We start from the raw sequence: 26,496 nt of genomic DNA, 5'->3' as shown, positions 1-26,496 counted from the left end.
CTATAATCTTTGCTACCCGGGTTAAATAAAGGTGAAATAAAATAAATAAATAAAAGTTCCCTTGCGACAATTTAGCTTTTGCAACAAGACCATTAAATATATTTAAGACAATGGTAGAAGAGAGTGTAGTTCTGTTCAGTTTGGACTCCAGTTTATCGCTAACCTTATCACAGGGACTTTGAAGCACTAAATTACATCATCTGCATGCTGATCTTGGAATAAATTGACGATAGCAAAGATTTCATCTTTGACGAGGCCACATAAATGGAATAGGTACTAGCTAGCTTAATAGTTAATATTTGCGCGCTAGCTCTGCATATTCAGCTAGTGTGTGTGCGCGATTGACTGGATTAACCTCACATCAGTTACGTTCATTGAGTGCCTTTCAGACAGTGGATACGACCCCTCTGTTACCTTGCCAACTAAGGAACTGGCAGTGGATCAAACCATTGTGAGGCAAAGGGTGGGGGGGTCGCAATCTTTTGAAACTTAAAAACGCGCTATTAAGTGTCTATAATCAGCACAATTGCTTTCATTGCGTGTTATTAATATTATTTAAATTACATAGTTATGTTTCAGTGATATATTGGGGGGGACAAATCATATTTTTCCCAGGATGGGGGGGTCGTGTCCCCCCCGTCGCTCCCGGGATTTCCGCCCCTGACTACAGGGACAACTAAATGATACCAAAAACAATTTATTCCAATCAACATAAGCTAAATATGATGTGGCTGTCCACGGTTCTGATCAAATCTAATTTTATTGGTCACATACACATATTTAGCAGATGTTATTGTGGGTGTAGCGAAATGCTTGATTTCTGTGTGTGTGCGCGCGTTCGTGCAAGTATAAAAACATGTTGACTCACCCTACTTGTAGAGGAACACCAATGCAAGCCTCTCTTTCATGTTGACGGTCTATCACTGTGATACAGTATACTCTTTTATTTTTGTTGTTCTAGGCTACCTGGCTAAAATGCTTGCTCGCTAGCCTAACTTCCATTCATGGGCAACGTTATCTAGTGAACATTAGCCGTCTACATCCAGCTAAATATTAAACTTTCATCCTCTCAGGGCAGGGGCACAACAATGAATGAATTAATGGTTGGACCAGAATCACCTTTATAATCATTGGCCAGCACGGAGAATTAAGTAAAACCACCAGTCCAAATCCCCATCTCCATCCATGGCTAATTTAGGAAAGGGACAATTTTAGGCAGGTGGCTAGCTAGCCACCGGAGGACAACAACAAAACGAAAAGCAACAATTCAAGTTTTTCAGTCAATGGCGTATGCTCTCAATGGGATTTGATAGGAGTGACACCAAATCCAAGCTGGCTTCCCTTGACACTTTTTTTGGTGCGCCAGGACCAAATTATGAACTATAGAGAGACGAAAGATCAATTACTTTATGTTTTTGTATTTTTTTCTTGGTAAATGTTTTGGGGAAGCCTGGCTTCCCTTGGCATCCATGAATACATGCCACTGTATGTAACAACACCTTGAGCGCATCAGACACGAAACACCAATAGTTGATGTACAGTGAGGGAAAAAAGTATTTGATCCCCTGCTGATTTTGTACGTTTGCCCACTGACAAAGAAATGATCAGTCTATAATTTTAATGGTAGGTTTATTTGAACAGTGAGAGACAGAATAACAACAAAAAAATCCAGAAAAACGCATGTCAAAAATGTTATAAATTGATTTGCATATAATTAGGGAAATAAGTATTTTACCCCTCCGCAAAACATGATTTAGTACTTGGTGGCAAAACCCTTGTTGGCAATCACAGAGGTCAGACGTTTCTTGTAGTTGGCCACCAGGTTTGTGCACATCTCAGGAGGGATTTTGTCCCACTCCTCTTTGCAGATCTTCTCCAAGTCATTAAGGTTTCGAGGCTGATGTTTGGCAACTGGAACCTTCAGCTCCCTCCACAGATTTTCTATGGGATTAAGGTCTGGAGACTGGCTAGGCCACTCCAGGACCTTAATGTGCTTCTTCTTGAGCGACTCCTTTGTTGCCTTGGCCGTGTGTTTTGGGTCATTGTCATGCTGGAATACCCATCCACAACCCATTTTCAATCCCCTGGCTGAGGGAAGGAGGTTCTCACCCAAGATTTGACGGTACATGGCCCCGTCCATTGTCCCTTTGATGCGGTGAAGTTGTCCTGTCCCCTTAGCAGAAAAACACCCCCAAAGCATAATGTTTCCACCTCCATGTTTGACGGTGGGGATGGTGCTCTTGGGGTCATAGGCAGCATTCCTCCTCCTCCTCCAAACACGGTGAGTTGAGTTGATGCCAAAGAGCTCCATTTTGGTCTCATCTGACCACAACACTTTCATCCAGTTGTCCTCTGAGTCATTCAGATATTCATTGGCAAACTTCAGACGGGCATGTATATGTGCTTTCTTGAGCAGGGGGACCTTGCGGGCGCTGCAGGATTTCAGTCCTTCACGGCGTAGTGTGTTACCAATTGTTTTCTTGGTGACTATGGTCCCAGCGGCCTTGAGATCATTGACAAGATCCTCCCGTGTAGTTCTGAGCTGATTCCTCATCGTTCTCATGATCATTGCAACTCCACGAGATGAGATTTTGCATGGAGCCCCAGGCCCGAGGGAGATTAACAGTTCTTTTGTGTTTCTTCCATTTGCGAATAATCGCACCAACTGTTGTCACCTTCTCACCAAGCTGCTTGGCGATGGTCTTGTAGCCCATTCCAGCCTTGTGTAGGTCTACAATCTTGTCCCTGACATCCTTGGAAAGCTCTTTGGTCTTGGCCATGGTGGAGAGTTTGGAATCTGATTGAATGCTTCTGTGGACAGGTGTCTTTTATACAGGTAACAAACTGAGATTAGGAGCACTCCCTTTAAGAGTGTGGTCCTAATCTCAGCTCGTACCTGTATAAAAGACACCTGGGAGCCAGAAATCTTCCTGATTGAGAGGGGGTCAAATACTTATTTCCCTCATTAAAATGCAAATCAATTTATAACATTTTTGACATGCGTTTTTCTGCAATTTTTTGTTGTCATTCTGTCTCTCACTGTTCAAATAAACCTACCGTTAAAATTATAGACTGATCATTTCTTTGTCAGTGGGCAAACGTACAAAATCAGCAGGGGATCAAATACTTTTTTCTCTCACTGTAACAACAGGACAAAATAAACAAGTTTGTGGAATTTTCTATCTTGGGTACATTTTCATTATAGGACAGTCATACGTTTGCACCCCTATTTTAATTTACTCCATGGCTCAGGCAGCCAAGTGTAGGCTACTATGAAAAGCTGTAGCAAGAGATGGAAAAGGAAGCGAGACACTACACTCTCGGTTTTTTCTAGTTCAATAATAGTCAATGAACTAGGCCTAGACCAGACACAGCTGCTATTGTATTGGTGTCTATGGGAGACCCACCCCGTTAAGTAGACCGGAACTGACAAACCTTTTTAAATGGTAAACGGCCTGAGTGAATTATCTTTATTTATCCACCATCTTTGCTGTAGACAAATATTATCTTTTATATTGCTCAGCTCAGTCGCGACTCGCCAACTTTGCAGGTGTTTCTGATTAACAAACAATGCCGTGCTGGTGGGTGGTACGATTCAAATAAAACCCAGCCCTTTAACGAAATGTAGGCTAAAAAGAAATGTGCATATCATTTCATAGGAAAAGCAGTGGTGTAAAGTACTTAAGTAAAAATACTTTAAAGTACTATATAAGTAGTTGAAATATATATATCTGTACTTTACTATTTATATTTTTTGACAACTTTGCCTTTTACTCCACTACATTCGTAAACAAAATTATGTACTTTTTACTCCATACACTTTCCTTGACATCCAAAAGTACACCTTACATTTTAAATGCTTAGCAGGATAGGAAAATGGTCCAATTCACACTCATCAAGAGAACATCACTGGTCTAGCGGTCTCAATAAACACAAATGCTTGTTTGTAAATTATGTCTGAGTGTTAGTGTGCCCCTGGCTATCCGTAAATAGAAAATTGTGCCATATGTTTGTTTAATATAAGGAATGTGAAATAATTTATACTTTTACTTTTGATACTTAAGTATATTTTAGCAATTACATTTACTTTTGATACTTAAGTATATTTAAAACCAAATACTTTTAGACTTTTACTCAAGTAGTATTTTACTGGGTGAATTTCACTTGAGTCATTTTCTATTCAGGCATCTTTATTATTACTCAAGTATGACAATTTTATACTTTTTCCACCACTGAGGAAAAGATGCATTGTTGGCCTGAATTTTCAGTTTGGGTTTGTCACTTTAAGTCAGAGGACAGCTAGCTTCCGTCCTCCTCTTGGAACATTTACTTCAATACAAAACCTAGGAGGCTCATGGTTCTCACCCCCTTCTATAGACTTACATGCTGCCCACACCGCGCGAGTGTTGCAAAATAAATGTACACAGATGTTATTCAATCATTGCGCGTCAACGAGCTCCTGCGTAGCCAGGCGTTAAAATAGAACTTGATTCTATTTGTGACGCATGACGCGCTGCAAGTCCTGCCTCTCCCATCTCCTCATTGTTTTTCAGGGGCATATACCCACGTGGGTGATTGAAAGATGAACTGAGGTCCACACTCCAGTCCACTTGGTAGTGGTAATGCACCTTAAAGTTGGTTGCCAACCGCCATATAAAGTCCAAAGAAGAAGAAGCCTGAAGGAGGAGAGATTACTAGAAACAAACTCAGTTTACCCTATTATCAGTGGAGTAGAGGACCTTGTGCATTTCAGGTCAAATAACAACCCAATGATTATAACCCAGGACAAATTAGCTAGCAACAGCAAGCTAGCTAGCTAAATTGCCATAAATGTTTAACGCTTTACGACCTGTCCCCAAATTAATATAGTTGGTTCAGAATTAGTTTTGATATTTCAACCTGAGTGTCCTCCTGATCGTGTCTGGTGTCTGTGGACAAAATCAACATGCGCGCGATGGCGGACCCACGCGCGCAAGCAGTCTGGTCAGCATTGTTAGGTTGCGTCAATTCGAATCTGGTATCGGAACAAAATAGCACATAGTAACTTCTGATTTCTTTGTACTTTAATTAATGCAAACACTTGAATGGTAAATATGTGGTTCGTATATACAGGGTCGCTGTGTCACCACGCAGGGCAAACAGAGAACTGAGTTACACATCCTTTGCTTCTCATTAAATACTCTGACAGAGATAGTTCCCGCTCACTGCTGGCCTGTCAGAGGGAGGATGAGCGTGGTTTAAACTTACTCATCCTATCGTTGGCGTGCAGGTTGGTCCCAGCGTCGAGACGCCTCCTGTTGCCGGGCGTAGTTATTATCTTTGGCAGTCGATTTATCTTGTGACTGCACAATGCACAGTTCTCTAAAACCCCGACACCCCTCTGCATATACATTTCACCCATATCCTGCCCTTACTTTTTAACAAGCTCTTCCATATCCCTGTTTTACAGCATCTGCATTCTTTCCATATGACTCACCATCTCATGAGCCCCTTCCTCTCACACAGCAGTATGCTCTTATCATATAGAGTATACACTTTATATTATAGCATAGCTTCTTTGTTATATTATATAGGTTATGCAAACAAATAGTTGGTCAAACCCTAACAGCATGTTACACAGTAATAATGACAACTTCCGGAGGACGTCCTCCAACCCATCAGAGCTCTTGCACTCAATGAACTGACATGTCCACCCAATCAAAGGATCAGAAAATGTATCTAGCACTGCAGTGCAAAACATGTGGTGAGTAGTTGACTCAAAGGAAGAGAATGACAATAGACAACAGTTTAGAACAAATTAATTTCTTCCAAAATGAAGGAGAAGCAAGAGAGAAATAGAGAGAGTATTTTTTTCATTTCAGTTTCAATTACATAGATAGCAAATGCAGCTAGCTAGTTAAGTCTACTGAAACGCCCTGCTCAAACAAAGGGATGTTATGTTAGCTAGCTGGCTATGACTATCCAATACAACACTGGAACTCTTCCAAGTCAAGGTATGCTTTTGGTTTTACTCATTTATTGCAACTGGGGCCCACCGGTGTAACTGCTTACTGACTGTACACTGTAACGTTACTGCATGATTGTAGCGGGTTTACTAATGCGTTAGTTCTATTAGCTATGCTGACTATGATGTTACTTTAGCTAATATGGTAACAACAATGTAGGCTGTGTGTAGCGGTTTGGCTTGGAAAGCTTTTTTCGCCTGGTCACATACAGCTGATGTGTTGTGCATTGAAGTCCACAAGCAAATTGGACAAGGTAAGAGGAGAGCGCATAGTTGCGAAAAGGAAAACAACGTGGCTGCTATGAAAGTGAACTGTGTTTACACGTGATCAGGGGTGTATTCATTCCTCCGATTTTGTAGAAAAACGTTTATTAAACGTAAAACAAAACGGGGATAAACATACCTGAATATGTCCAATAGAAACTTGTTTGTAACTGTTGGACTAATGATTACACCATATATCAGCTAGATGCAAGCAAGCGTGTGCAAGGCAGTATTGAATATCACTGTGTCACCTCAATTTTTTCTCTCCTGCTGTGTGCACCTACGTTGTAAACTTTCATTCATAGGCTGTAGCAACCTCGTGATGGGTATAGGTACAATTTCAGTATCATGTTGTAATGCTGTTACAACGCTGTTACATTGAACTGGGTGAATGGAATATGTGACACTCATCCAATATGCTGTAATATAAATAAGGCCGTGCTCATAAGAAGAAGAAAATCATCCTCCCTCATTTTAAACGGCACTAACCGCCACTGGTCTCCAGTGATAGCCTACCTTCAGGGTTGAGGAGTAACGGATTACATGTAAGGGATTACAAAAAAACTGTAATTTTAATACTTTACCAGCAAAAATTGTGCAATCAGATTACAGATACTTTTGAAAAACTAGATGATTACTTCGAAGATAATTGTTATATTCAGAAAGGATGTTTGCGGGAAAAAAACGACACTTCTGTTTTCTCAATGACATTCAAATCAGCATTGAAAAAAGGCACAAGTTTAAATTTGTTCCGCCTGAGCAAGATCAGAGACCACTATGATGACACACCAAATGTGTTTGATGGATCGCGGGGAAAGAGCAGGAGTAGGCTTTTGTAGGCTACAGTCCAAGCTGTCTTCCAATGGTGCGACTACTGTCGGCATCCAGTGATTATCAATTTGCCCACTCTGGTTTTGGCACATTCGCCCTAGCCTACAACTCGCAGTGCGGGTAGGCTACCTACATTATGAGATTATTCTGGATAAAAACGAGATTATTTGTCAGAATAAGACCCTATTTATTGGAAAGGAGCATCAAACTCACTCACCACCCTGTGAAGTGTAGCCTAATAATCTGCATGCTTTCGCGAGTCGTTGTGCGAGGACCACACAACATATCATCGCGTGACTCCAATTTTACTTCGATATGATGATTATTATATCAATATTTGCGCATAAAAGCGTTTCCACTAACATTTCTCCAATAATTAATTTTACCGACACAAAAAGAGCCCACCATGTTGAACGAACAAATTGAATGCCGGCATTTCATGTTTCCATCAACCGAGTCGTCACTTTTAGTTCATGCGCCATGTAATTCATCTGCATGAAATTGTCGGATGGGAAACGTGGTTAGTGACCACCAAACAAACAAATATTTTCGTGGGCGGAGAAAAACCTCTCGCTTCGCCTCTTTCGTCTCTTCCTCTCTGACTACACTGAGTAGAAAGTTTGGTAGCGTAGTGACAGACGCTGTGGTCAGTCTAAAGACATGCAAGTACTGACAGGGTTTCTTGCCAGTTTTACGTTTTAAAATGATGTCAACAGCAATCGCAACCTCCAACAAGTCGTTTAAATACTTTACCATAAGAACTTCAGAGTAAAGACGGCAATGGAAAGGTGGAATAGTCACGTGCGCGCTAGACTGTTCCAGAGAGATTTTACACAAAAGGACCCATTCAGTGGTGTCTTCAACACCTGTAAATTGTCAGAGTTATCTGTGGATTTATTACATTTGAATAATGAGTTATTTGTTAATATATTTGCCAACATGTTGTGATTGTCTCTTTTCAGTGTCCAAATTAGCGGAGCGGCTTGACCTAAGGGAGACATTTTGGGATGAGTTACAGAGACCCAGGTAGGAGTGCCAGCTGGAACAGAGTAAAGGTCAGACTAGGCTTGGCGATGGAAACACCTAGAGAAAATCCAGAATTGGGCAAATGTGTTGTAATGCAAACAATGCATCCTATTGATCTGGAAAGATCAACTGACATACAATCCTAATGTTTGATTTGATGTCCATCAGCATTCTCTGACCATATGTCAATATTTTCCACAGTTCTGAAGGATATGGTGGAATGACAGCTGACCACAGAGAATTACACCTCAACCTCAGAGGAGTGAACATATAACAGAAAAGGTGACTGTCTATCTTACTGGATCCAGTCCCACTCAACCCATATTTCTTGGTCAGTTTCAAGATTCTTGTGCACTTTTCCATAGATTGTGGAAAGAGAGTTGTGGGTGCTGCTGCTACATTGGTTCCTTTCAATGTCATCCTGTCAACTGGATTCTCTGATGTCTTCTCTTGTGCTGCATCTGGCAACCCAGCCCTTACATAGTGACCTTATACACAAGATTGCTTCTCCTTGCCTATCTTGCCTGGAATTAGATCAAAACAGTGATTGTTTATCTAATTTTTGACCTGCTCTTACCAGTCCAATCTTCCTCTTCTTTCTCCCCAGCTCCCTCGGACAGTTTCTGACCTGACCACCGTCATGTACCTGAAAGACGCAGAGCTTCAATACTGCCACTCACAGTAAGTGATCAACCATTGAAATCTGTTCATAAATTAATGTTATGGTACAGTAGTCTATATGGTTTAATAATGGATCCATGACATTGTCTACAAAGATACTGAAACTGAGAGGGCTCTTAGTTGTGAGGTTGTCTGATATAAGCTTACATAGACTCATGTCACCATCTTCTATTAGAGTCTCTCGCTATCGGAAGGAAGCTGTCACTCAAGCCAGGGGGTCAACATTCTGCAGGCCAGCCTATCAGAGCGTGAGTTTGAATTGGAGAGCCAATCAAAGGAGTTGGCAGCCCTGTGGTTGGAGCAGCGGGAGTTGAGGGAGGGGCTAGCAGCGGCCTGGAGAGAGAAAGAGGGGCTTCTGGAGAGATGGATGGATGGATGAGGAGGAGGAGGTGGCGGCAGAGAGAGTGCACAGGAAAGGTGACAAAGCAAGGGTTCAATACTTAGTTTGAATACTTAGAATATTTCAACTCCTAGCCTCTTCCCCTAGAGGTAAAGTAATATATCTAGGTGTAACTGAAAGGTCGCTGGTTAAATCCCTGAGCCGACTAAGTGCTAAAATCTGTCGTTGTGCGCTTGAGCAAGGCACTTAACCCTAATTGCTCCTGTAAGTCGCTCTGAATAAGAGCGTCTGCTAAATGACTAAAATGTACAAATGTAAATGTGGTTGGGGCTAAGAGAGAAGTGTGTGGTGTGTAGTACTGGATGTGGATAGAGGTACAGTGATTGAATGCTTTTTCCCCACCAGATGGCGTCGTTTCACCCGTTGACTCAACAAGCATCTCCGTAGAGCGATGCTGCGACCAGGTGAGCAGACCAACTCCTGGATGACTGGTAGGTCTTCAACAGAACCAGTAACTGCCATACAGAGTAAGACTTCCAATAGCCTTAAATGATCCTCATTGGGGGGTTGCTATTGTAGATCTGTATGCATACTCTAATCACAGTGACGTGTAGTGACACGTATGCATAACTGCCCACTGTATATTCTCCTGTCTTTTCTCTGTAAGGAGACACACAAACAACAGACACAGAACACACAGCAGTGGCAGGCACTCGCTTGCGTCCCAACTAATATCAAGGTCTGCTTTGGCCAGAGGAGGATGGTGCACAATGCCCAGGGTGGACCTTGACACATTTTCCCAAAAGCTTCCTGTACTAAAACACACCTTGAATGTGGCTCAAATGTTTATTTTTTATTTTTTTACATTTTATCTATTGAAAGATATTGATTTTAATCAATGTAGGTATGGGTAAAGCTAATTATAAACCAAACTGTAATACTGTTGTAAATTTTAGATACTGTATGTGCAGGCTTATTTAAGTGAGTACCTAAGACCTAACTCAATGTTTTAATATTAACTGTTTTAAAATACTATGAGCAATAAAGTAACAAACTTCTCAGTAATGTTTTTCACTTCACTTAGACACCACTCTCTGTCCTGTGACTGCTTCCTGTTTTTATGTGCGACCATCCTTTTCAATGGTCACTCACTGGCCCACAGAGGAGCTTACCTAACTACACATTTCTGCAAAGTAGGTATAAATGTCAGTGGCACTTTGAGCCCCAAATGGTGAAGCATGATGTCATTTTGATAACTTCTGACAAGCTACTGTGCAAATCAAATTTAACTTGAACACACATTGTAGATAAAGAAATTGAACTTCTGACAAGGAAGTCATCTGAGCCCATGTTTGGATACTTGACTTCAACAGTCAGATTAACTTCTCTTCCGTATTTGGATGTGAGACTTGATAGAAAGTACACGAAAAGGAGTATCTACTAGAGAATTTAATTCATTTTGCCTTTAATTTAAAAAAAGAATTCTGAAGAAAAAAAGACAAACAAAAGTATTAAATGATTGAGAATAATCATAGTCAATGATACAGTAGTAATAATATTCATAGTTCCATCAAAATCATATCAGCATACTTTCTGTAGACATTAAGACTCTCCCACAGCTCAGTGTGGCAGCACTTTCAAATATTCACACTTAGCAGAGCTGCAAACAGGTAACCCATAGATGCACAACAACAATAATCACAGATCATAGTTCACAGCACTGCTGAAAAACATGCTCCATTGGTGTCGCTGTTGCTCTGACACCAATGACGAATCTCAAACTGACCCCTAGCTAGCCTGTCACTAGGCACTTCTAGGATTGGATAGGTATGAATATTATTGTAATTGATTCACCCTGCCTTCTGATTGGCTAGTTGGAATTTCCCCACATTACTTATACCTATCCAATCCTTTCAGATCTACAGGAGTGCCTAGGGAAGAAGAGCTAGAGGTCAGTTTGGCATTCAGCACAAGAGGGAATGGAATCTGATGTATAAATTATTTGAAAATACCCATTCTCTTAGACCATGTGCAAGAATCTGATGAATGTCAGTGGTGCATTGAGATTAACTGACAGACTGACAATGAGTATCACTAGGCTATACAGTGCAGGTCCAGTGTGTGCAAGTTTACTGTAAGTGGGAGCGTATCGTCTCCTCTTTTTATTGTAGAAAAGAGTGACTCATAGAAACCTCTATTCTTCCCTTAAAACATGAAGGTTTTTACAGAATGAATGACAGGGTAGAAATTCAGGAATGTCAAGATGGGGCAGATGAAAGGGTTGCCTAAATTACATCACTAACCAAAGTGTGTCAGTCTGTGTGTTTGCCCTTCTCTCGGTGTGTTTACAGGTACTCTCTAAACCTCGTTTTATATCAATGATCAATACATGATCAATATGATCAATATTTGTAGAAATAATTACATTTAAATCACTATTGGTGGAAAAAGAACGATAAAGCCCCCTTCCTTTTAATGCCACTCCCTCGGCGTGGACAGCCATGGCACATCATCCCTCTTTATGACATTTAAATCATCTACTTTTTATCTATAATAGCACTTATTATACCCCTCCTCGAAACTGAAACTGCTGGCCAAATGACACCTATGGATCTGTCAGCATTGCCATGGTACAAGATTACATCAACATTTACATGGTGCTGGGTTTTCGCTTGCGTTTGCCACCCCCCATAACAACAACCACTGCAGACAGCAAGAACGCAAAACAGAGAACATGTACAAGAAGACAAGTGGCTTAAGCAAGACAAAAGAACACCGCAAGCAACGTCGGGAAGACCACGAGGCCACCACATCTCTCCATCCACATGCCTTCATCCCACCGTGTGTGTGCGTGTGTGAGCTCTAACAGTCCTCGTCGTCTGCCATTCCTTTGAGCCGCAGGCGGGCGAAGTCCTCGAACACAAAGTCGTCATCTTGGGAGAAACTACTGCAGGACGACAAGAAACAAGGCAGAAGTGTGTGTTTTAGAAATGTGGGAATAGTCTTAGGGTGTCTTTGGCTGCGTTTACACCGGCAGCCCAATTCTGATATTTTTTTCACTTATTGGTCTTTTGCCCATAATTGGGCAAAAGATCAGAATTGGGCTGCCTGTGTAAACGCAGTAAAGAAGCAGTGATTACAATGGTCAGACAGACCAGATTAATACTCACTTTGATTCAAATTCTATCAGGTTGGTGTCGATCGGAGGGTCTGACTCCGGCACAGCTGTTAGAACACACAGATAATGACATGTCAGTGCGATGTCACCATGGCAACTCCATAGTAATTTACAGGCAGGAAATACCAGAGTGAGATTATGTATTTGATGTGCTAGTGTATGTGAGGGACTGTTGTTCCCTGCACACAAGGATGAACTAAACTACTGACAGATATTTCACAAGACTGTGTCCATTGTCAATTCCTCTTCACTTATAGGATTAGTAGAGTTTCCACTAATTCACTGCTTCCCAATCACAAAAAAACAAGTCACTTGAGGGACTCTAAAGTGCTCATCTTCCTTAATTTGAACTGATCGGAACATTTGAATATGTGAATGTAACAAGGTGGAAGAATATGGCGGAAGCTTGCCAGAGGATTTGTTCAACTCTCTCAATTCACTGCAAATAAAGGGAAGGAGAGGAACCCGAAATACTGAGATAAAGACGTGATAGTGGGCTTATGGAGAGGTGGTGGGAGTCTAGGTACCTGACTGTGGGCGGGATATGAGCAGTTCTGTGGGTTTGGGGTGCATTAAGACAAAGGGCAGCTCCACCGACACATCTCTGGAAAAACAGAATATAAACAACATTCTTGGGATCAATAATAATAATAAATATATGCATGCATAATAATAATAATAATAATAATAATAATAATAAGACATTTAGCAGATGCTTTTATCCAAAGTGACTTAGTCATGCGTGCATACATTAAGTATTGGGGGGAGTCCCGGGAATTGGACCCTCTATCCTGGCGTAGCAAGCTCCATGCTCTAACAAATGAGCTACGAAAGACCACATGCATGTTCAATCATGCATGTCAATCAATAACAATTTAATAGCTTTTCTATGGAAACATTCACATGATATACTATTGCACCATGAATAATCCAAGATCTGACAGGAAACCACCCAGGAAATAGTGATTAATGACATGTTTGAGCAGTGAACGGGGAATAAAACCCATCGACCCTCCTTTGCTGTCGAACATTGATCTTACCCAATGGGAACTCTTCAGTTCTGGGTAGCACTTTGTTTCAAAACAGTCATTATACAGTAATAACCAATGAATTGTAATAAATCAAAGCCTGAACACCAAGATGTGCAGACTTAATATATTCAAGCTTCATTCTCCTCAACACTGCATTGATAACTCTGCATCAGTGTGACTTTGGGCCACAGCCTAATGAAACCTCATACCATCCTTAGGACTGACTCAGGCAGGGAGAACACAGGAGACTGCAGTTATAAAGGAGCTTAGCAGCTGCAGGTGAGATTTGACATACAATGGCTGGTATGTAAAATAACCACACATACACACACTTAAGAGGCACTGATGGCGGTTTTGGCGCACAGACGCACAAATGGCAGTCGGGCATAAGATCAGCACACACACATGCAGGTGGTGGCTGGGATGTCATATTACCTTTCTAACACGCCACTCAGCAGCCTGAGATGACCCAATGCAAGAGCAGATGCACGGATGGGAGAGAGACGCACAGACAAACAGACGGGCGGACAAACACAGGAAGCGAGAGAGACACAAACCACAGGAGGGAAGATGAAATGAGGCGGGAACTCAAAAACAAGGCAACCGCAACCGAGAGGGGAGACCGCAAAGCATGGCGCACCAGTGAGTGGAGTGGGAGGAGCAGAGAGACTAGTGCGGGTCTGGGAGACGTGATTTTATGACAGTTTATATGCAAGTTGTAGTGGCAGTGTATCAGGGGTGTATGACACAGATTGGAGTGTAAAGGTGTGTGTGTGTAGACTACAGCATGTGTGTGGTCAGTAAAAGTGGTAGGTGTGTGTGTCAGTGTTTCCCTGAGTACATGGAAGTAGCCAGCCAGGGAGTGCTGGGGGGTGGGGGTCCAGGGGGCATGTCCTCCTGGATATTTTTATGTTGCAGAACAAGCTTTATTCTGGTGGCCTCTGATACATTCTAATTCGTTGATTTTATTCGAAATACACAGCTAAATTGTTGAATACTTTAACGACTACCTCCCATATTGGTAAAATGAGTTGTGACTTAACAATTAAAATGTATGAATTCAGTGTGTTGTTAATGTTTGGGATATTGTCTAGGCCTATGATCAGAGCTATTTTCTAAGTAATATAACCTTTAACACTAAACCAGTCTCTTGAGATTAAAATTATAGTTACAGTTTTACTGCAAGATATGAATTGCCACAATTATGTATTTTATTGGCTCTGTGGCTAGGGACAGTTAGGGTAATGAAACCAATGTGTCATTTAGAAATGTGGGCGAACTATCCCTTTAACAGTTTGGCCTGTCAATCAATCACTGTGGGTGGGATTGTCAGGGAGGGGACAGGATGTTTGAGTTACAGAGTTGGTAGGGTTTCAGACTTGGAGGGAAGGCGGTAGGTTAGTAATCTAGTCAGAAAAACTAGTCTAGTCGTTCAATTACATTTATTGTGGCAAAAACCTAACAAAAACTGTTGTGTTCTGTCAAGTAAACATGGATTCCCTATTGAGAAACAATATAGAACTGCAGGAAAATTCTCAGGGGGAGTCCTCATGAGAGCTAGTTTCATCATAGTTTTTGTGACTGCACTTGAAGAAACTTTCAAAGTTCTTAAAATTTTACGTATTGACGGACCTTCATGTCTTAAAGTAATGATGGGCTGTCGTTTCTCTTTGCTTATTTGAGCTGTTCTTTCCATAATATGGACATGGTCTTTCACCAAATTTTCTGTATAGCCCCCTATCTTGTCACAACACAACTGATTGGTTCAAACACATTAAGGAAAGAAATTCCACAAATTAACTTAACAAGGCACACCTGTTAATTGAAATGCATTCCAGGTGACTACCTCATGAAGCTGGTTGAGAAAATGCCAAGAGTGTGCAAAGACTACATCAAGGGAAAGGGTGGCTACTTTGAAGAATCTCAAATAAACAAATCCAAATATATTTTATAACACTTTTTTGGTTACTACATGATTCCATGTGTTATTTCATTGTTTTGATGTCTTCACTATTATTCTACAATGTAGAAAATAGTAAAAAAGAAAAGAAAAACCCTTGAATGAGTAGGTGTTCTAAAACTTTTGACCAGTAGTGAGTATATTTCCTGAGCTTTCTTATTAAACCTTAATTCGTTTTTTTTTACTGTCTTTTGCCATTTATGCGTTTCAATGCATTTCTATGGGCTATAGTAGTAAAGGCCAAATTCAATACTTGTTTTATATTTATATGCATAGTTATTTTTTATACCTAAAGGGGTCCTACAATTCCAAAACAAATAGCTAAATGATCCATGTTATGACCACCTTAAAACAATTCCACATGTCAGCTTAGAACCCCGAGAGGCTTAGGGTGTTTCTCAATTTTCATACTACCGTGCTCCACACCCTCATGCTCAAGAGTGCATTCTCAGATCATGTTCTTGTGAGGACGAAAGTGTGGAGAACGCATAAAACAATACATTTGAGAAGCACTCGCACTCCCCCTACTGTATTACCTCACACTTTACCTCTCCATTCACTGAACCTTCTTCCAGCCAGGACAATGGCAACAATAGACAAAACAAGATATACACAAAGCAAACATTTCACTTCATAATAATCAACTAGATATGTTAATCGTAATAATGTAGTTAAACAGGCAAAAATGACCTAAAACTAATGTTATGCAAGGTAGATGTACATTTTTCATGGGTAGCTACCAATTCTTCGTGGCTACCTAGACAGTTCGCCCTATTGACTTACCCATTCACTGAACTGTTTTCCAATCATGACAACAATGGCAATAGAGACGAAACAAGATAAACACAAAGCAACCGTTTTACTTCATAACCATCAGCTAGCTATATGTGAAACATAATAATGTAGCTAACCAGATAGTTTAACAGTTGGGCTCCCGAGTGGCGCAGCGGTCTAACGCACTGCAAGAGGCGTCACTACAGTCCCTGGCTCGAATCCAGGTTGAATCACATCCGGACGTGATTGGGAGTCCCATAGGGCGGCGCACCATTGGCCCAGCGTCATCTGGGTTTGGCCCGGGTAGGCCTCCATTGTAAATAAGAATTTGTTCTTAACTGACTTGCCTAGTTAAATAAAATTTAAAATCAAATAAAATCAAGCAAAAATTACCTAAAACTAATATTATACAAGATAGATGTAAATTCTTTGTGGGTAGCTAGCTAACAATTCTTTGTGGCCATCTATCAGTACTAGTAGCTAGCCAGTATACGGTACATAGGCAGGAAAACATGCCACAATTAACACAGCATGTATTTATTAACATATCAAGATAAAATATTGTAGTCAGGAAATATATGAACAGGCAACATTTCATTCTCTCGCTTCAGCTCAAATAATGCCGGTCATTGATTTCAAGAAATGTTGCGTAATTTTTTACGTGGTTGCGTCATAATTCTTTGCATACTTTCCGTTGAAGCTTGTGTCGATGCATGCTTCAAAATATGTACAAATGGAGTACGCATTCAAGAAGTGCCCTCTGTGCTCTGTTTCACAAACTTTGATTTGAACTCATACTCCGACCCTCCCGTGCTCGGAGCACGGTAGTATGTATTTTGAGAAACACCCTTAGACTTTGAGGTTTTTAAATTAAAAGAAGCCTAGTTAATATATGAAGTATAAAAAGTAGCACGTAAGGAAAACACTGCAGTGTGTACCTGCACAGGACCCCCCACAGCAACGTTTTGATATTGACCACTGACTCATGTGGAACTCACCCTCCACGAGAGATGACCAGTTTTACTTTGACCCTGTAGGAGACCAGGATTCCAAGGACCTCCTTGTTAGTTACATCCTTAACACTGAAACACAAACATGAGAGAAAGAGAAGGTGGTGAAAAAGGTTCTCAGTAAGGGATGGGTCCTTGCATCTTCTAGGTTGCTGCGTTCAAAAATAAATCAGAATAAATGCATTTATGAGCTCAACCACTCCCTTAGCATGTGCAAACTCACATGCTGGCCAAGTTACAGTATGTGTGGTGTGTGAAATAGTGCTGAGGCCAAGCTAGAGAGAGCGTAATTATTATCTAACATGGTTCTGGATGCCAGACTACAGTGTTTGTGAGTCATCGTACATGGTGCTGGAGGCCAGGTTGGTGTCCTCATGTTTGAGCTTTCCGTCCAGGGCCAGGCCCCTCTTCTCACGGTTCTTGTCTAGCGTGGGAGTGAGGGTGTACACCTTACAGAACGTAGAGCTAGACGACACCTGGTCACTGAGGAGAGGAACACACACACACCTATCAGCACACCTGGGACATAACTGGCATATCAATAGATCTGGACAAGAAGGTATGGAAAAACACCTGATCACAAGCTAGAAGTTATTAAGAGAGATGTCTTGGAAGCCTGAAAAATGATAATGGCGTGAACAGGAAAAGAAAGGATGGGGGAGGGAGGGAGAGCAAGCCCCAGCTAGAACTGTACAGGATATTATTAGAAACAAGGGTCCCTTGTACCAAATCAAACTTCAGCACTAATATAAAATAACAGGGCTACTCCTGGAAAGTATTCATAGTACATGGATCATACACTATTGAAAAGAGAAATATGTATACTGCTAAAAAAAATTAAGGGAACACTAAAATAACACATCCTAGATCTGAATGAATGAAATAATCTTATTAAATACTTTTTTCTTTACATAGTTGAATGTGCTGACAACAAAATCACACAAAAATAATCAATGGAAATCCAATTGATCAACCCATGGAGGTCTGGATTTGGAGTCACACTCAAAATTAAAGTGGAAAACCACACTACAGGCTGATCCAACTTTGATGTAATGTCCTTAAAACAAGTCAAAATGAGGCTCAGTAGTGTGTGTGGCCTCCACGTGCCTGTATGACCTCCCTACAATGCCTGGGCATGCTCCTGATGAGGTGGCGGATGGTCTCCTGAGGGATCTCCTCCCAGACCTGGACTAAAGCATCCGCCAACTCCTGGACAGTCTGTGGTGGATGGAGCGAGATATGATGTCCCAGATGTGCTCAATTGGATTCAGGTCTGGGGAACGGGCGGGCCAGTCCATAGCATCAATGCCTTCCTCTTGCAGGAACTGCTGACATACTCCAGCCACATGAGGTCTAGCATTGTCTTACATTAGGAGGAACCCAGGGCCAACCGCACCAGCATATGATCTCACAAGGGGTCTGAGGATCTCATCTCGGTACCTAATGGCAGTCAGGCTACCTCTGGCGAGCACATGGAGGGCTGTGCGGCCCCCCAAAGAAATGCCACCCCACACCATGACTGACCCACCGCCAAACCGGTCATGCTGGAGGATGTTGCAGGCAGCAGAACGTTCTCCACGGCGTCTCCAGACTGTCACGTGCTCAGTGTGAACCTGCTTTCATCTGTGAAGAGCACAGGGCGCCAGTGGCGAATTTGCCAATCTTGGTGTTCTCTGGCAAATGCCAAACGTCCTGCACGGTGTTGGGCTGTAAGCACAACCCCCACCTGTGGACGTCGGGCCCTCATACCACCCTCATGGAGTCTGTTTCTGACCGTTTGAGCAGACACATGCACATTTGTGGCCTGCTGGAGGTCATTTTGCAGGGCTCTGGCAGTGCTCCTCCTGCTCCTCCTTGCACAAAGGCGGACGTAGCGGTCCTGCTGCTGGGTTGTTGCCCTCCTACGGCCTCCTCCACGTCTCCTGATGTACTGGCCTGTCTCCTGGTAGCGCCTCCATGCTCTGTACACTACGCTGACAGACACAGCAAACCTTCTTGCCACAGCTCGCATTGATGTTCCATCCTGGATGAGCTGCACTACCTGAGCCACTTGTGTGGGTTGTAGACTCCGTCTCATGCTACCACTAGAGTGAAAGCACCGCCAGCATTCAAAAGTGACCAAAACATCAGCCAGGAAGCATAGGAACTGAGAAGTGGTCTGTGGTCCCCACCTGCAGAACCACTCCTTTATTGGGGGTGTCTTGCTAATTGCCTATAATTTCCACCTGTTGTCTATTCCATTTGTACAACAGCATGTGAAATTTATTGTTGCTTCCTAAGTGGACAGTTTGATTTCACAGAAGTGTGATTGACTTGGAGTTACATTGTGTTGTTTAAGTGTTCCCTTTATTTTTTGGAGCAGTGTATAATTTATTCATATTGCCTTACACTTCTTAGATAAATATCAAGTCTACAGTGAATTTGTTTGAACAGCAGCCATACTTGCTGGATGAGGCTGTGGGCCTAGAAGAGGATTTTTCAACTAACTTAGCTACAAACATGATACTATTTTTCTTTCTTGCATGTGTAAAATACTAAAGGTTAACAGAAAGCAAAAGAGGAAATTGATGAAACCAAGAGAAGAAGTGAACAATATTTGACAAGTGGGTTGTTGTTCTGGCTTCAGGAATGGAGGTTCAAATCCACTCTCTTCCCTCCTGTTGCTACACTCCAGTTGGGCTTTGCGGATGGATGCCACCGAGCGAGGCAGACACAGTCAAACTAGATCCGAGAACAATTTAAGATCTGCTACGTAGCCCCTGAGAAAGCTCAGACCCAAAGAAACACACACACACACACACACACACACACACACACACACACACACACACACCAGCTTTACACAGCGCCATTCCAGCTAACAGCCAACTAAATCCCCAGGTGCTGCCAGCCACAATGCATGACTGGCTATACTGCAGTAGTTCAGAACTGCCAGGAGATGGGGGATGTTCTCAGGGTAACTGAGACAGCGCTTCACCACTCTTTTTGACATACACAAAATGACAGGGTGTTTCTCTGCTATCTAAAGTTGCCTCAAATTTTTATGAACAGGTTACCAATGTAGCCTCTGCTTTGGGTACATGTTGTTTCCATGTTTTGTCCTCTACCTGTAGCATAGAAGGAACTATGTTTAGAATTACAAACTCAACATTTTGTTGTTCCTTGCCAGACCAGGGTAAATGTTTCAACATTTGTTCATCCTAAAATACAATGGAAGAATGGCGCCAGAAATCAAACATGGTATAACTGAACCTTTAATGCTCACCAACATAGTCTATATACCATGAAGTCAGGTGCTGCAGCGGTCATGACATTTGTCAGCAGGTTATTGTCATGCAAAAGACTGCCAGTCTCACAGTTATTGACTGTTAGTTAACATACATGTTAAATGAACATCTCCAGGCTCCACTCAGACAAGTAGCATACAAGCCTCTGACGCACGCCTTTGGAACATCGACATTTAAAAAAGTTTAATAAAACTAATTGAGTATACACCATGAAAATAAATTCATTTATTTTAGGCAGGTAAAAAAATTTTTTTTTTAAATACATTATGATATGAAAAAAATGTATTTCAGAAGAACAGAATATGAGTTGGCCTACTGTGTGTAATCTGGCTATAAAAATAAAATGTAAAAAAATATGCCATAAGCCATGTTCATATAGCAGACAATATATGCGTATAAATCCCGAGAACATTATATGATTTTATAGTAAGAAGAATATAATTAAACTTAGCTGAATAAAATAGACTGGATATTATTCCCATTCCGGAACGAGAGAGCGCGCATATGAAGTGGCTATGTTGAGCGTAAAAGTGCTAATTTGAAACAGGTCCTATGCACTAGGTTTGTATCATTCACAACTTTAGTCATTCAGGGCTGTATGATCCGACTATAGGCTATTGATGGTTTGAGATAGTCGCAACAACAACAACAAAGCTTGAGCTCTGAATCTGAATTTGTTTAATTTAAGCTAGACCGATTATGTACCAAAGATATCATAAATCGGTATTTATATTTTTCTGCCATGCATAATATGTAGTTGGCTATTTAATGGCACAATCTTTATTTTAATTCAGGGGGATTTGGGGGCTTGGGCTCATATATAGGGCTATGCTTATGCATAAGCTCTAATATGCATATGTATACTTTGAATTAATCATCACCTTAGAAAGTGCTGTCCATTTTGTTGTGTTAGGCTTTGAAACAACATCCACAATGACCCTATTTTCCACTCAGTTTCAACCTACTGTTGAACTTCTTTCTTCAAATTGATCAAGCACAGTGAGGTAAGTTGTAAAAGCACCTACTGTCTTGATGATGTGTTTGATGTGCTTTTCGATAACATTTGCATAGATGTCAGAGTGGTTGGAGCAGAGGTTCCCAACCTTTTTTGGTTACTGTACCACCAATTTAATTTTGCTCTGCCAGGAGTACCCCCTCATGTAGATTTGACCAATCAGTCTTCCAGTACCCCTTGTGGATAGGCCAAGTACCCCTGGTTGGGAACCACTGGGTTAGAGGAACAATAGAGCCCTGAGTACCAGGCCATTAGCCACCTGATGATCGTTAGGGAGTTGGGTAAGCTACTACTAATGCATGTCCAGAGTGCATAAAAAGAGATTACCTTGACTCAACGTTCATGTAGAATTTTACTGTGGTCATGACTCATGACTGCCAGTGTGGCAGCAATACGTCACTTCAACAGCCCTAGGCATGATGTATAAAAGGAAACAGGCAAAGTGGAAATAAAGGAACTGAGGAGTGATATGTATAATAGTCAGGTAAAATACTCACTCTGCCTCCACCTGAGCCACTGAACACTTGTACTGAGCCGTACTGAACAGACAGATATCAGCATACTGTCGCACTGGAGAGGGGGAAAGAAAGAGTTAACCACACACATACAAAAGAAAACAGAGGAGAGAAGAGCAAATAGAGCCTGGAATCATAAAATAACAATTGATAAAACTTTGATGAAAGACAGGTACCCGAGATTTTGACTCTTTTGACAGTCTTGGTGGAGTTGTTGGTGACGTGAACATTCACGCTGATGGGTTCTCCATGGTAGTAGAGCTCTTTATCCAGAGAGGCCTCCAGGTGTAGTGAGCGGTCCGACATGAGGAAGCTCCGTGTGGTCTCCACCATGGGCTGAGGCCCAGGCTTCTCTGGGGCATACTGCACCTTACGGATCACTAGCCGCACAGAGTTCCTACACAACACACACGTTACAGATCACCAACTTTTCTGACTAACTAAAAACATACAGAGAAATGCACAGATATGCATATCACATGTTTTCAAGGATTACAGACCCTAAAAAGCTCCTGCAGAAGACACACAGAGTAAAATGGCTTTCGTACCGTTTGTGAATCTTCTCCTCTATCGATTTGGCACAGAACGCTCGGATCTCAAAGTCTACCCCACACGCCTAAAGAGGAAAAGGTGGAGGAAAGGAGAAGAGACATGGACATAAATGATCAAATCGGCATTATTAGTGTCATGTGGGTGTGTATTGTTGACTCTACAGGTATGGAAATTGCTGAGTTTAGATATCCGTCATAAGTTTGCATGAAGTGATGCTGAAGCGTCTTTACCTTCCCCGTGTCTTCTGGTCCTGGCTGTAAGGTGACTGAGCACGGCAGGTTCTGGGGAATCTGAGACACACAAATTTGCCATATTTACAGACTCAAAGTATATGTATGTTCATGTGTGTGTGTGTGGTTGTGTGTGTCTACTTGACTCACTGTGAAGTAGAAGGGGTGTGCCTGCTGGCCCAGTTTCTTCAGTAGTCTTTCCTGCAAGCGACTGTTGGCTTTGCATTCCTCTGCGATTGGAGGGAAGGCCTGGAAGGTGGAGATGTACAGATCCTTCCGGAAGGACAGGCCCAGCACGTCCAGGTCCTCACGGCCATAGCGGAATGCACACGTCAGAGTCACAAACACTGAGGAGGAGGAGAGGTTAGAACATCAGAAGAGGTTGATATAAAACGGCAAAAAATAGAAGAGAATGAGGAAGATGCCAGCTCATACCTTTCCTTTCTTTCAGATACTCGGGGTCCACTAGAATCACACCATCTGTGAGAAAGGAAAATGTAAAGAGGTAAGGTTTTGATTAGACAATATTAATTGATTGAAACAGTGTTTACGAACAATAAAATGAGGCAGTTTTATGAGAGATTCTCTGAGTCCCATGATGCTCTCACCAGTAAACTCATTGACCGGCCAGCACTTACCGACTGGGTCCACCTGGTCAAGGTGATCCACAAAGTCTCTCTTTCCCAGGTATACTGTGACCTGCAGAAAGGAGGGAGGGAAGTAGAGGAACTTAGACAAATGTGACAGTGTCACAATTAATAACAAACCATCAAAGGATTCAACTAGTAATGCAATACTCATGTCCTTTACCTTGCAGTTGGGGCTTGATTTCTTGAAGACTCTGACAAAAGGACACGGGAGAGAGAAAGCAAGAAAGAGATATTTGATCAAGTAGGAAGCTATAGCCTATAAAGTATGGGATGTAACTTTCACACCTCTGGTGTGTAATCATTAGTCCAAACAGTTGCAAAATGTAACGTTTTGCTACTAGAATTAGAGTTTTAATTGGACAAATTAAGGTAGGTCACTCCTCGTTTCGTTTGCTTCCGTTTAAGAAACATTTTGCAACAGAATCGGCGTAATGAATACGCCCCTGGTGTTCGTCCAGTTTGTCCTCTATCATGTCCCAGAGGTGTAGGGTTAGACCCAATATCCTGCATCTGGACAGGAAACTCTCTCCCAGCAAATAGAGGCCATTTCCTGCTGCTGACTGCCACAAACACAACAGGGAAAAACCCTCCTTCCTCATTTCACGAGGAATATCTACAAAGGAGTATTGATACATACTGTGTGTACTCTTTACGCCTTTTGCAGCACGCAGAAAAAAAATTATGTTCAACAATAGTTTCTGAACTAAATTCTCAGAGAGCACTTTCATTATCACAGACTAGGCCTACACACACCTTATGCATACCTAACCTAGGTACCCAAACACACATACTTGTGAGAGGTTCATGGAATGTGGCAAGGTGTAACACAGTGTGTGCGTGCATATAGGAGGAAAGAGGATATTAACTGGCGAGCATTGAACAACTATAGTCCTGTCATAAATGGGATATCTAGGCTAAATTTGCATAGAAACTCATCCCAGTGACTGCTGATAACTAACTGATAAGAACAAGTCAACAACTCCTTAACATTAGGAGAATGAAGAGGGACCACTGACTACTAGTCCATTTCTGACCAGGACTAGTGGAGGAAGGTGAACACTTTACCCTTTCCCACCAGTGGTGGAGAACATAAGCACACTAACAGCATATGGTAGTAAGTTTGACTTGGGATATAATTTAACTAGAGTGAGTCTGTAGTGGACACAGGGCATGTCTCAAGAGCACAGGCCCAGGGTGAAGGTGTCTTGTCTTCTCGCACATGCTCAGTTTGAATGTCATTGGCCTAGAGTTCTGCTGTCTCTTCATTTACGAGCCAGTGCCACATTTTATACCTCCTCACTAGTTACCATTCAAACCCTTGACCCCTCAAAAACGCCACGCCACTTGCTCACTAGCATCCATCAGGGGGTTGTCATCACTGCTGCTGACGCTTCAGAGACCACAAGAGAAACACCTATTAACCTGACCTTGACCCTAAATCCCAAAACACTGAACCTAAACACCAATCTGACCGTTTACTTCAAACCTTCTACATGAAAGTGACCCTGTCCACTGCACAATAACCAATAAATAAAATCAATGAAAAATGCACACTCTCCAAATATATTCCACATTATTTATAGTCACTTGCAGAGGACATCGAAACAGAATAACCTAGTGGAGAAGTACAGCTGCTCAGAGTCAGACTGTACATACTGATGCAGATACAAGCAGCTGATTACCAAGAGCAAAATACTTTGAAGTTATCAAAGGTGTCAGGTCGGCAAGTGTATGAATAGCTGCATCATAAACTGTCCTGGCCTGATATGGACAGCACACAACAGTGGCTATACAACATGCCTATATACAGTAATCACGTGTATATGGCACATGATATCAATAGCTGTTTGTGTTTGTTTGTTTACGTGCAGGATCTTTATCTATGCATGAAATAACACTGGGCGATTAAGCGTAAAATGTATATCAAATACATGTCACTGAGGGCCAAATAAACAGACAGCTAATTAGCAAGGAAACAAAACAGTACATCAATCATGCATATCAGCTCATTCGTTAATTTTGAGCTAGCTACAGTAACATTAGTTGTTGGATGCGAGTTGTACCTAAACCCACACACACCACGGTGGCCATCATAACAGCGTTTACCCCACCCTGCAGCTAGCTAGAACATGCTTACTAAAACTGTTGCAAGTGAAGTGAAACTAGCTAGTTATCTAGTTAAACTAGAAATTATGTTATCGTCATCAAGTTGTAGGTAAAACAGGGATATTCAGGTGGATTGCGAAGACTCTTCCGCCCGAACAGTTCTAGCTAGCTAACTACCTCTGCTAACGTTAGCTAGCTAGGAAACATATGGGTCTGGCTAACAACAACACAAACACTGCTATCGAACTCCTACAACTATGGTCGTTTTGGCTAAATAGTCTCTAACGTTTAATTAGATAGCTAGTTGCTATTCTTGCCTTGTTAAGTATGGACCAATCTGATGTTGATGCAAGGGGAACAGGCTGGTCTCAAGTGATGCTAAGATGCTAGCGTAGCTAGCTCGCCGTGCTCTTGCCTACACACACAACAACATACACACTGACAAGACAGTAGAAAATACGAGATTGCGGGGGAATGAATCCTTACCTGGTGCCCGCCTTGTCCCCCATCTCCTCGGCAGGCTTTCGGTATATTGGTGGCAAAAGAACAAGCTGTGTGTATTTCTGTGAATTGTTTTCTGTTTATTTTATGGTGTATTTTACTCCACCCTTGCAAGCTCTCTGGCGCTGGCTTCCGTGCCTTTTCGCTTCCGCAAAAGCAGGAACTCATCCGATCCGTGCAGCGCTGATAAAGACGCGCTTTTGGGAACAGTGTAGCATTGCGCAATAGCTACGCACTATCAGAAGGCCTTGCGCCCAAATGGTAGGAAGGTAGTGCTTTTTGGGATGCAACGTTAGAGCGTTGCAGATTGATTTGCAATGTGTATACAATGCATTTGGAAAGTATTCAGACCCTTTGACTTTTTACATTTTGTTATGTTACAGCCTTATTCTAAAATTGATTCAAATATTGTTATTTTACTGCTGCTCTTTAATTATTTGTTACTTTTATTTCTTATTCTTATATATTTTTTTTAAACTGCATTTTTGGTTAGGGCTTGTAAGTAAGCATTTCACTGTAAGGTCTACTACACCTGTTGTAT

General features: G+C 41.8%; 1 protein-coding gene and 1 long non-coding RNA gene across 3 annotated transcripts; one reads left to right on the top strand and one right to left on the bottom strand.

Annotated features, from left to right (window-relative positions):
* Nucleotides 1-7,526: 7,526 nt before the first annotated feature.
* Nucleotides 7,527-10,207, top strand: LOC106603616 (uncharacterized). The gene is made up of 7 exons (XR_001328454.3): nt 7,527-7,967; nt 8,062-8,125; nt 8,327-8,407; nt 8,733-8,806; nt 8,982-9,223; nt 9,552-9,637; nt 9,814-10,207. It is a non-coding gene; the product is annotated as an uncharacterized LOC106603616 (long non-coding RNA).
* Nucleotides 10,208-11,723: 1,516 nt separating this feature from the next.
* LOC106603582 (arrestin red cell) lies at nt 11,724-26,123 on the bottom strand. 2 transcript variants are annotated; one of them, XM_014197442.3, is made up of 14 exons: nt 25,941-26,123; nt 23,509-23,539; nt 23,337-23,397; nt 23,134-23,178; nt 22,849-23,045; nt 22,699-22,758; nt 22,465-22,532; nt 22,093-22,313; nt 21,899-21,971; nt 17,445-17,582; nt 17,088-17,171; nt 12,852-12,928; nt 12,317-12,371; nt 11,724-12,093 (listed from the first exon to the last, which is right to left on the bottom strand). In XM_014197442.3, exons 1-14 carry the CDS (start codon nt 25,961-25,963, stop codon nt 12,009-12,011), a joined length of 1,218 nt encoding a protein of 405 aa, XP_014052917.1. In that variant the 5' UTR covers nt 25,964-26,123; the 3' UTR covers nt 11,724-12,008. The 2 variants fall into 2 exon arrangements, with proteins under 2 accessions (XP_014052917.1, XP_014052918.1); XM_014197443.3 differs by having other exon boundaries at nt 11,724-12,090.
* Nucleotides 26,124-26,496: the final 373 nt, after the last annotated feature.

This window comes from Salmo salar, chromosome 04, assembly GCF_965601325.2.
Source record: "Salmo salar chromosome 04, fSalSal1, whole genome shotgun sequence".
Lineage (NCBI taxonomy): Eukaryota > Metazoa > Chordata > Actinopteri > Salmoniformes > Salmonidae > Salmo > Salmo salar.
This window is presented reverse-complemented; position numbering and strand designations above follow the sequence as displayed.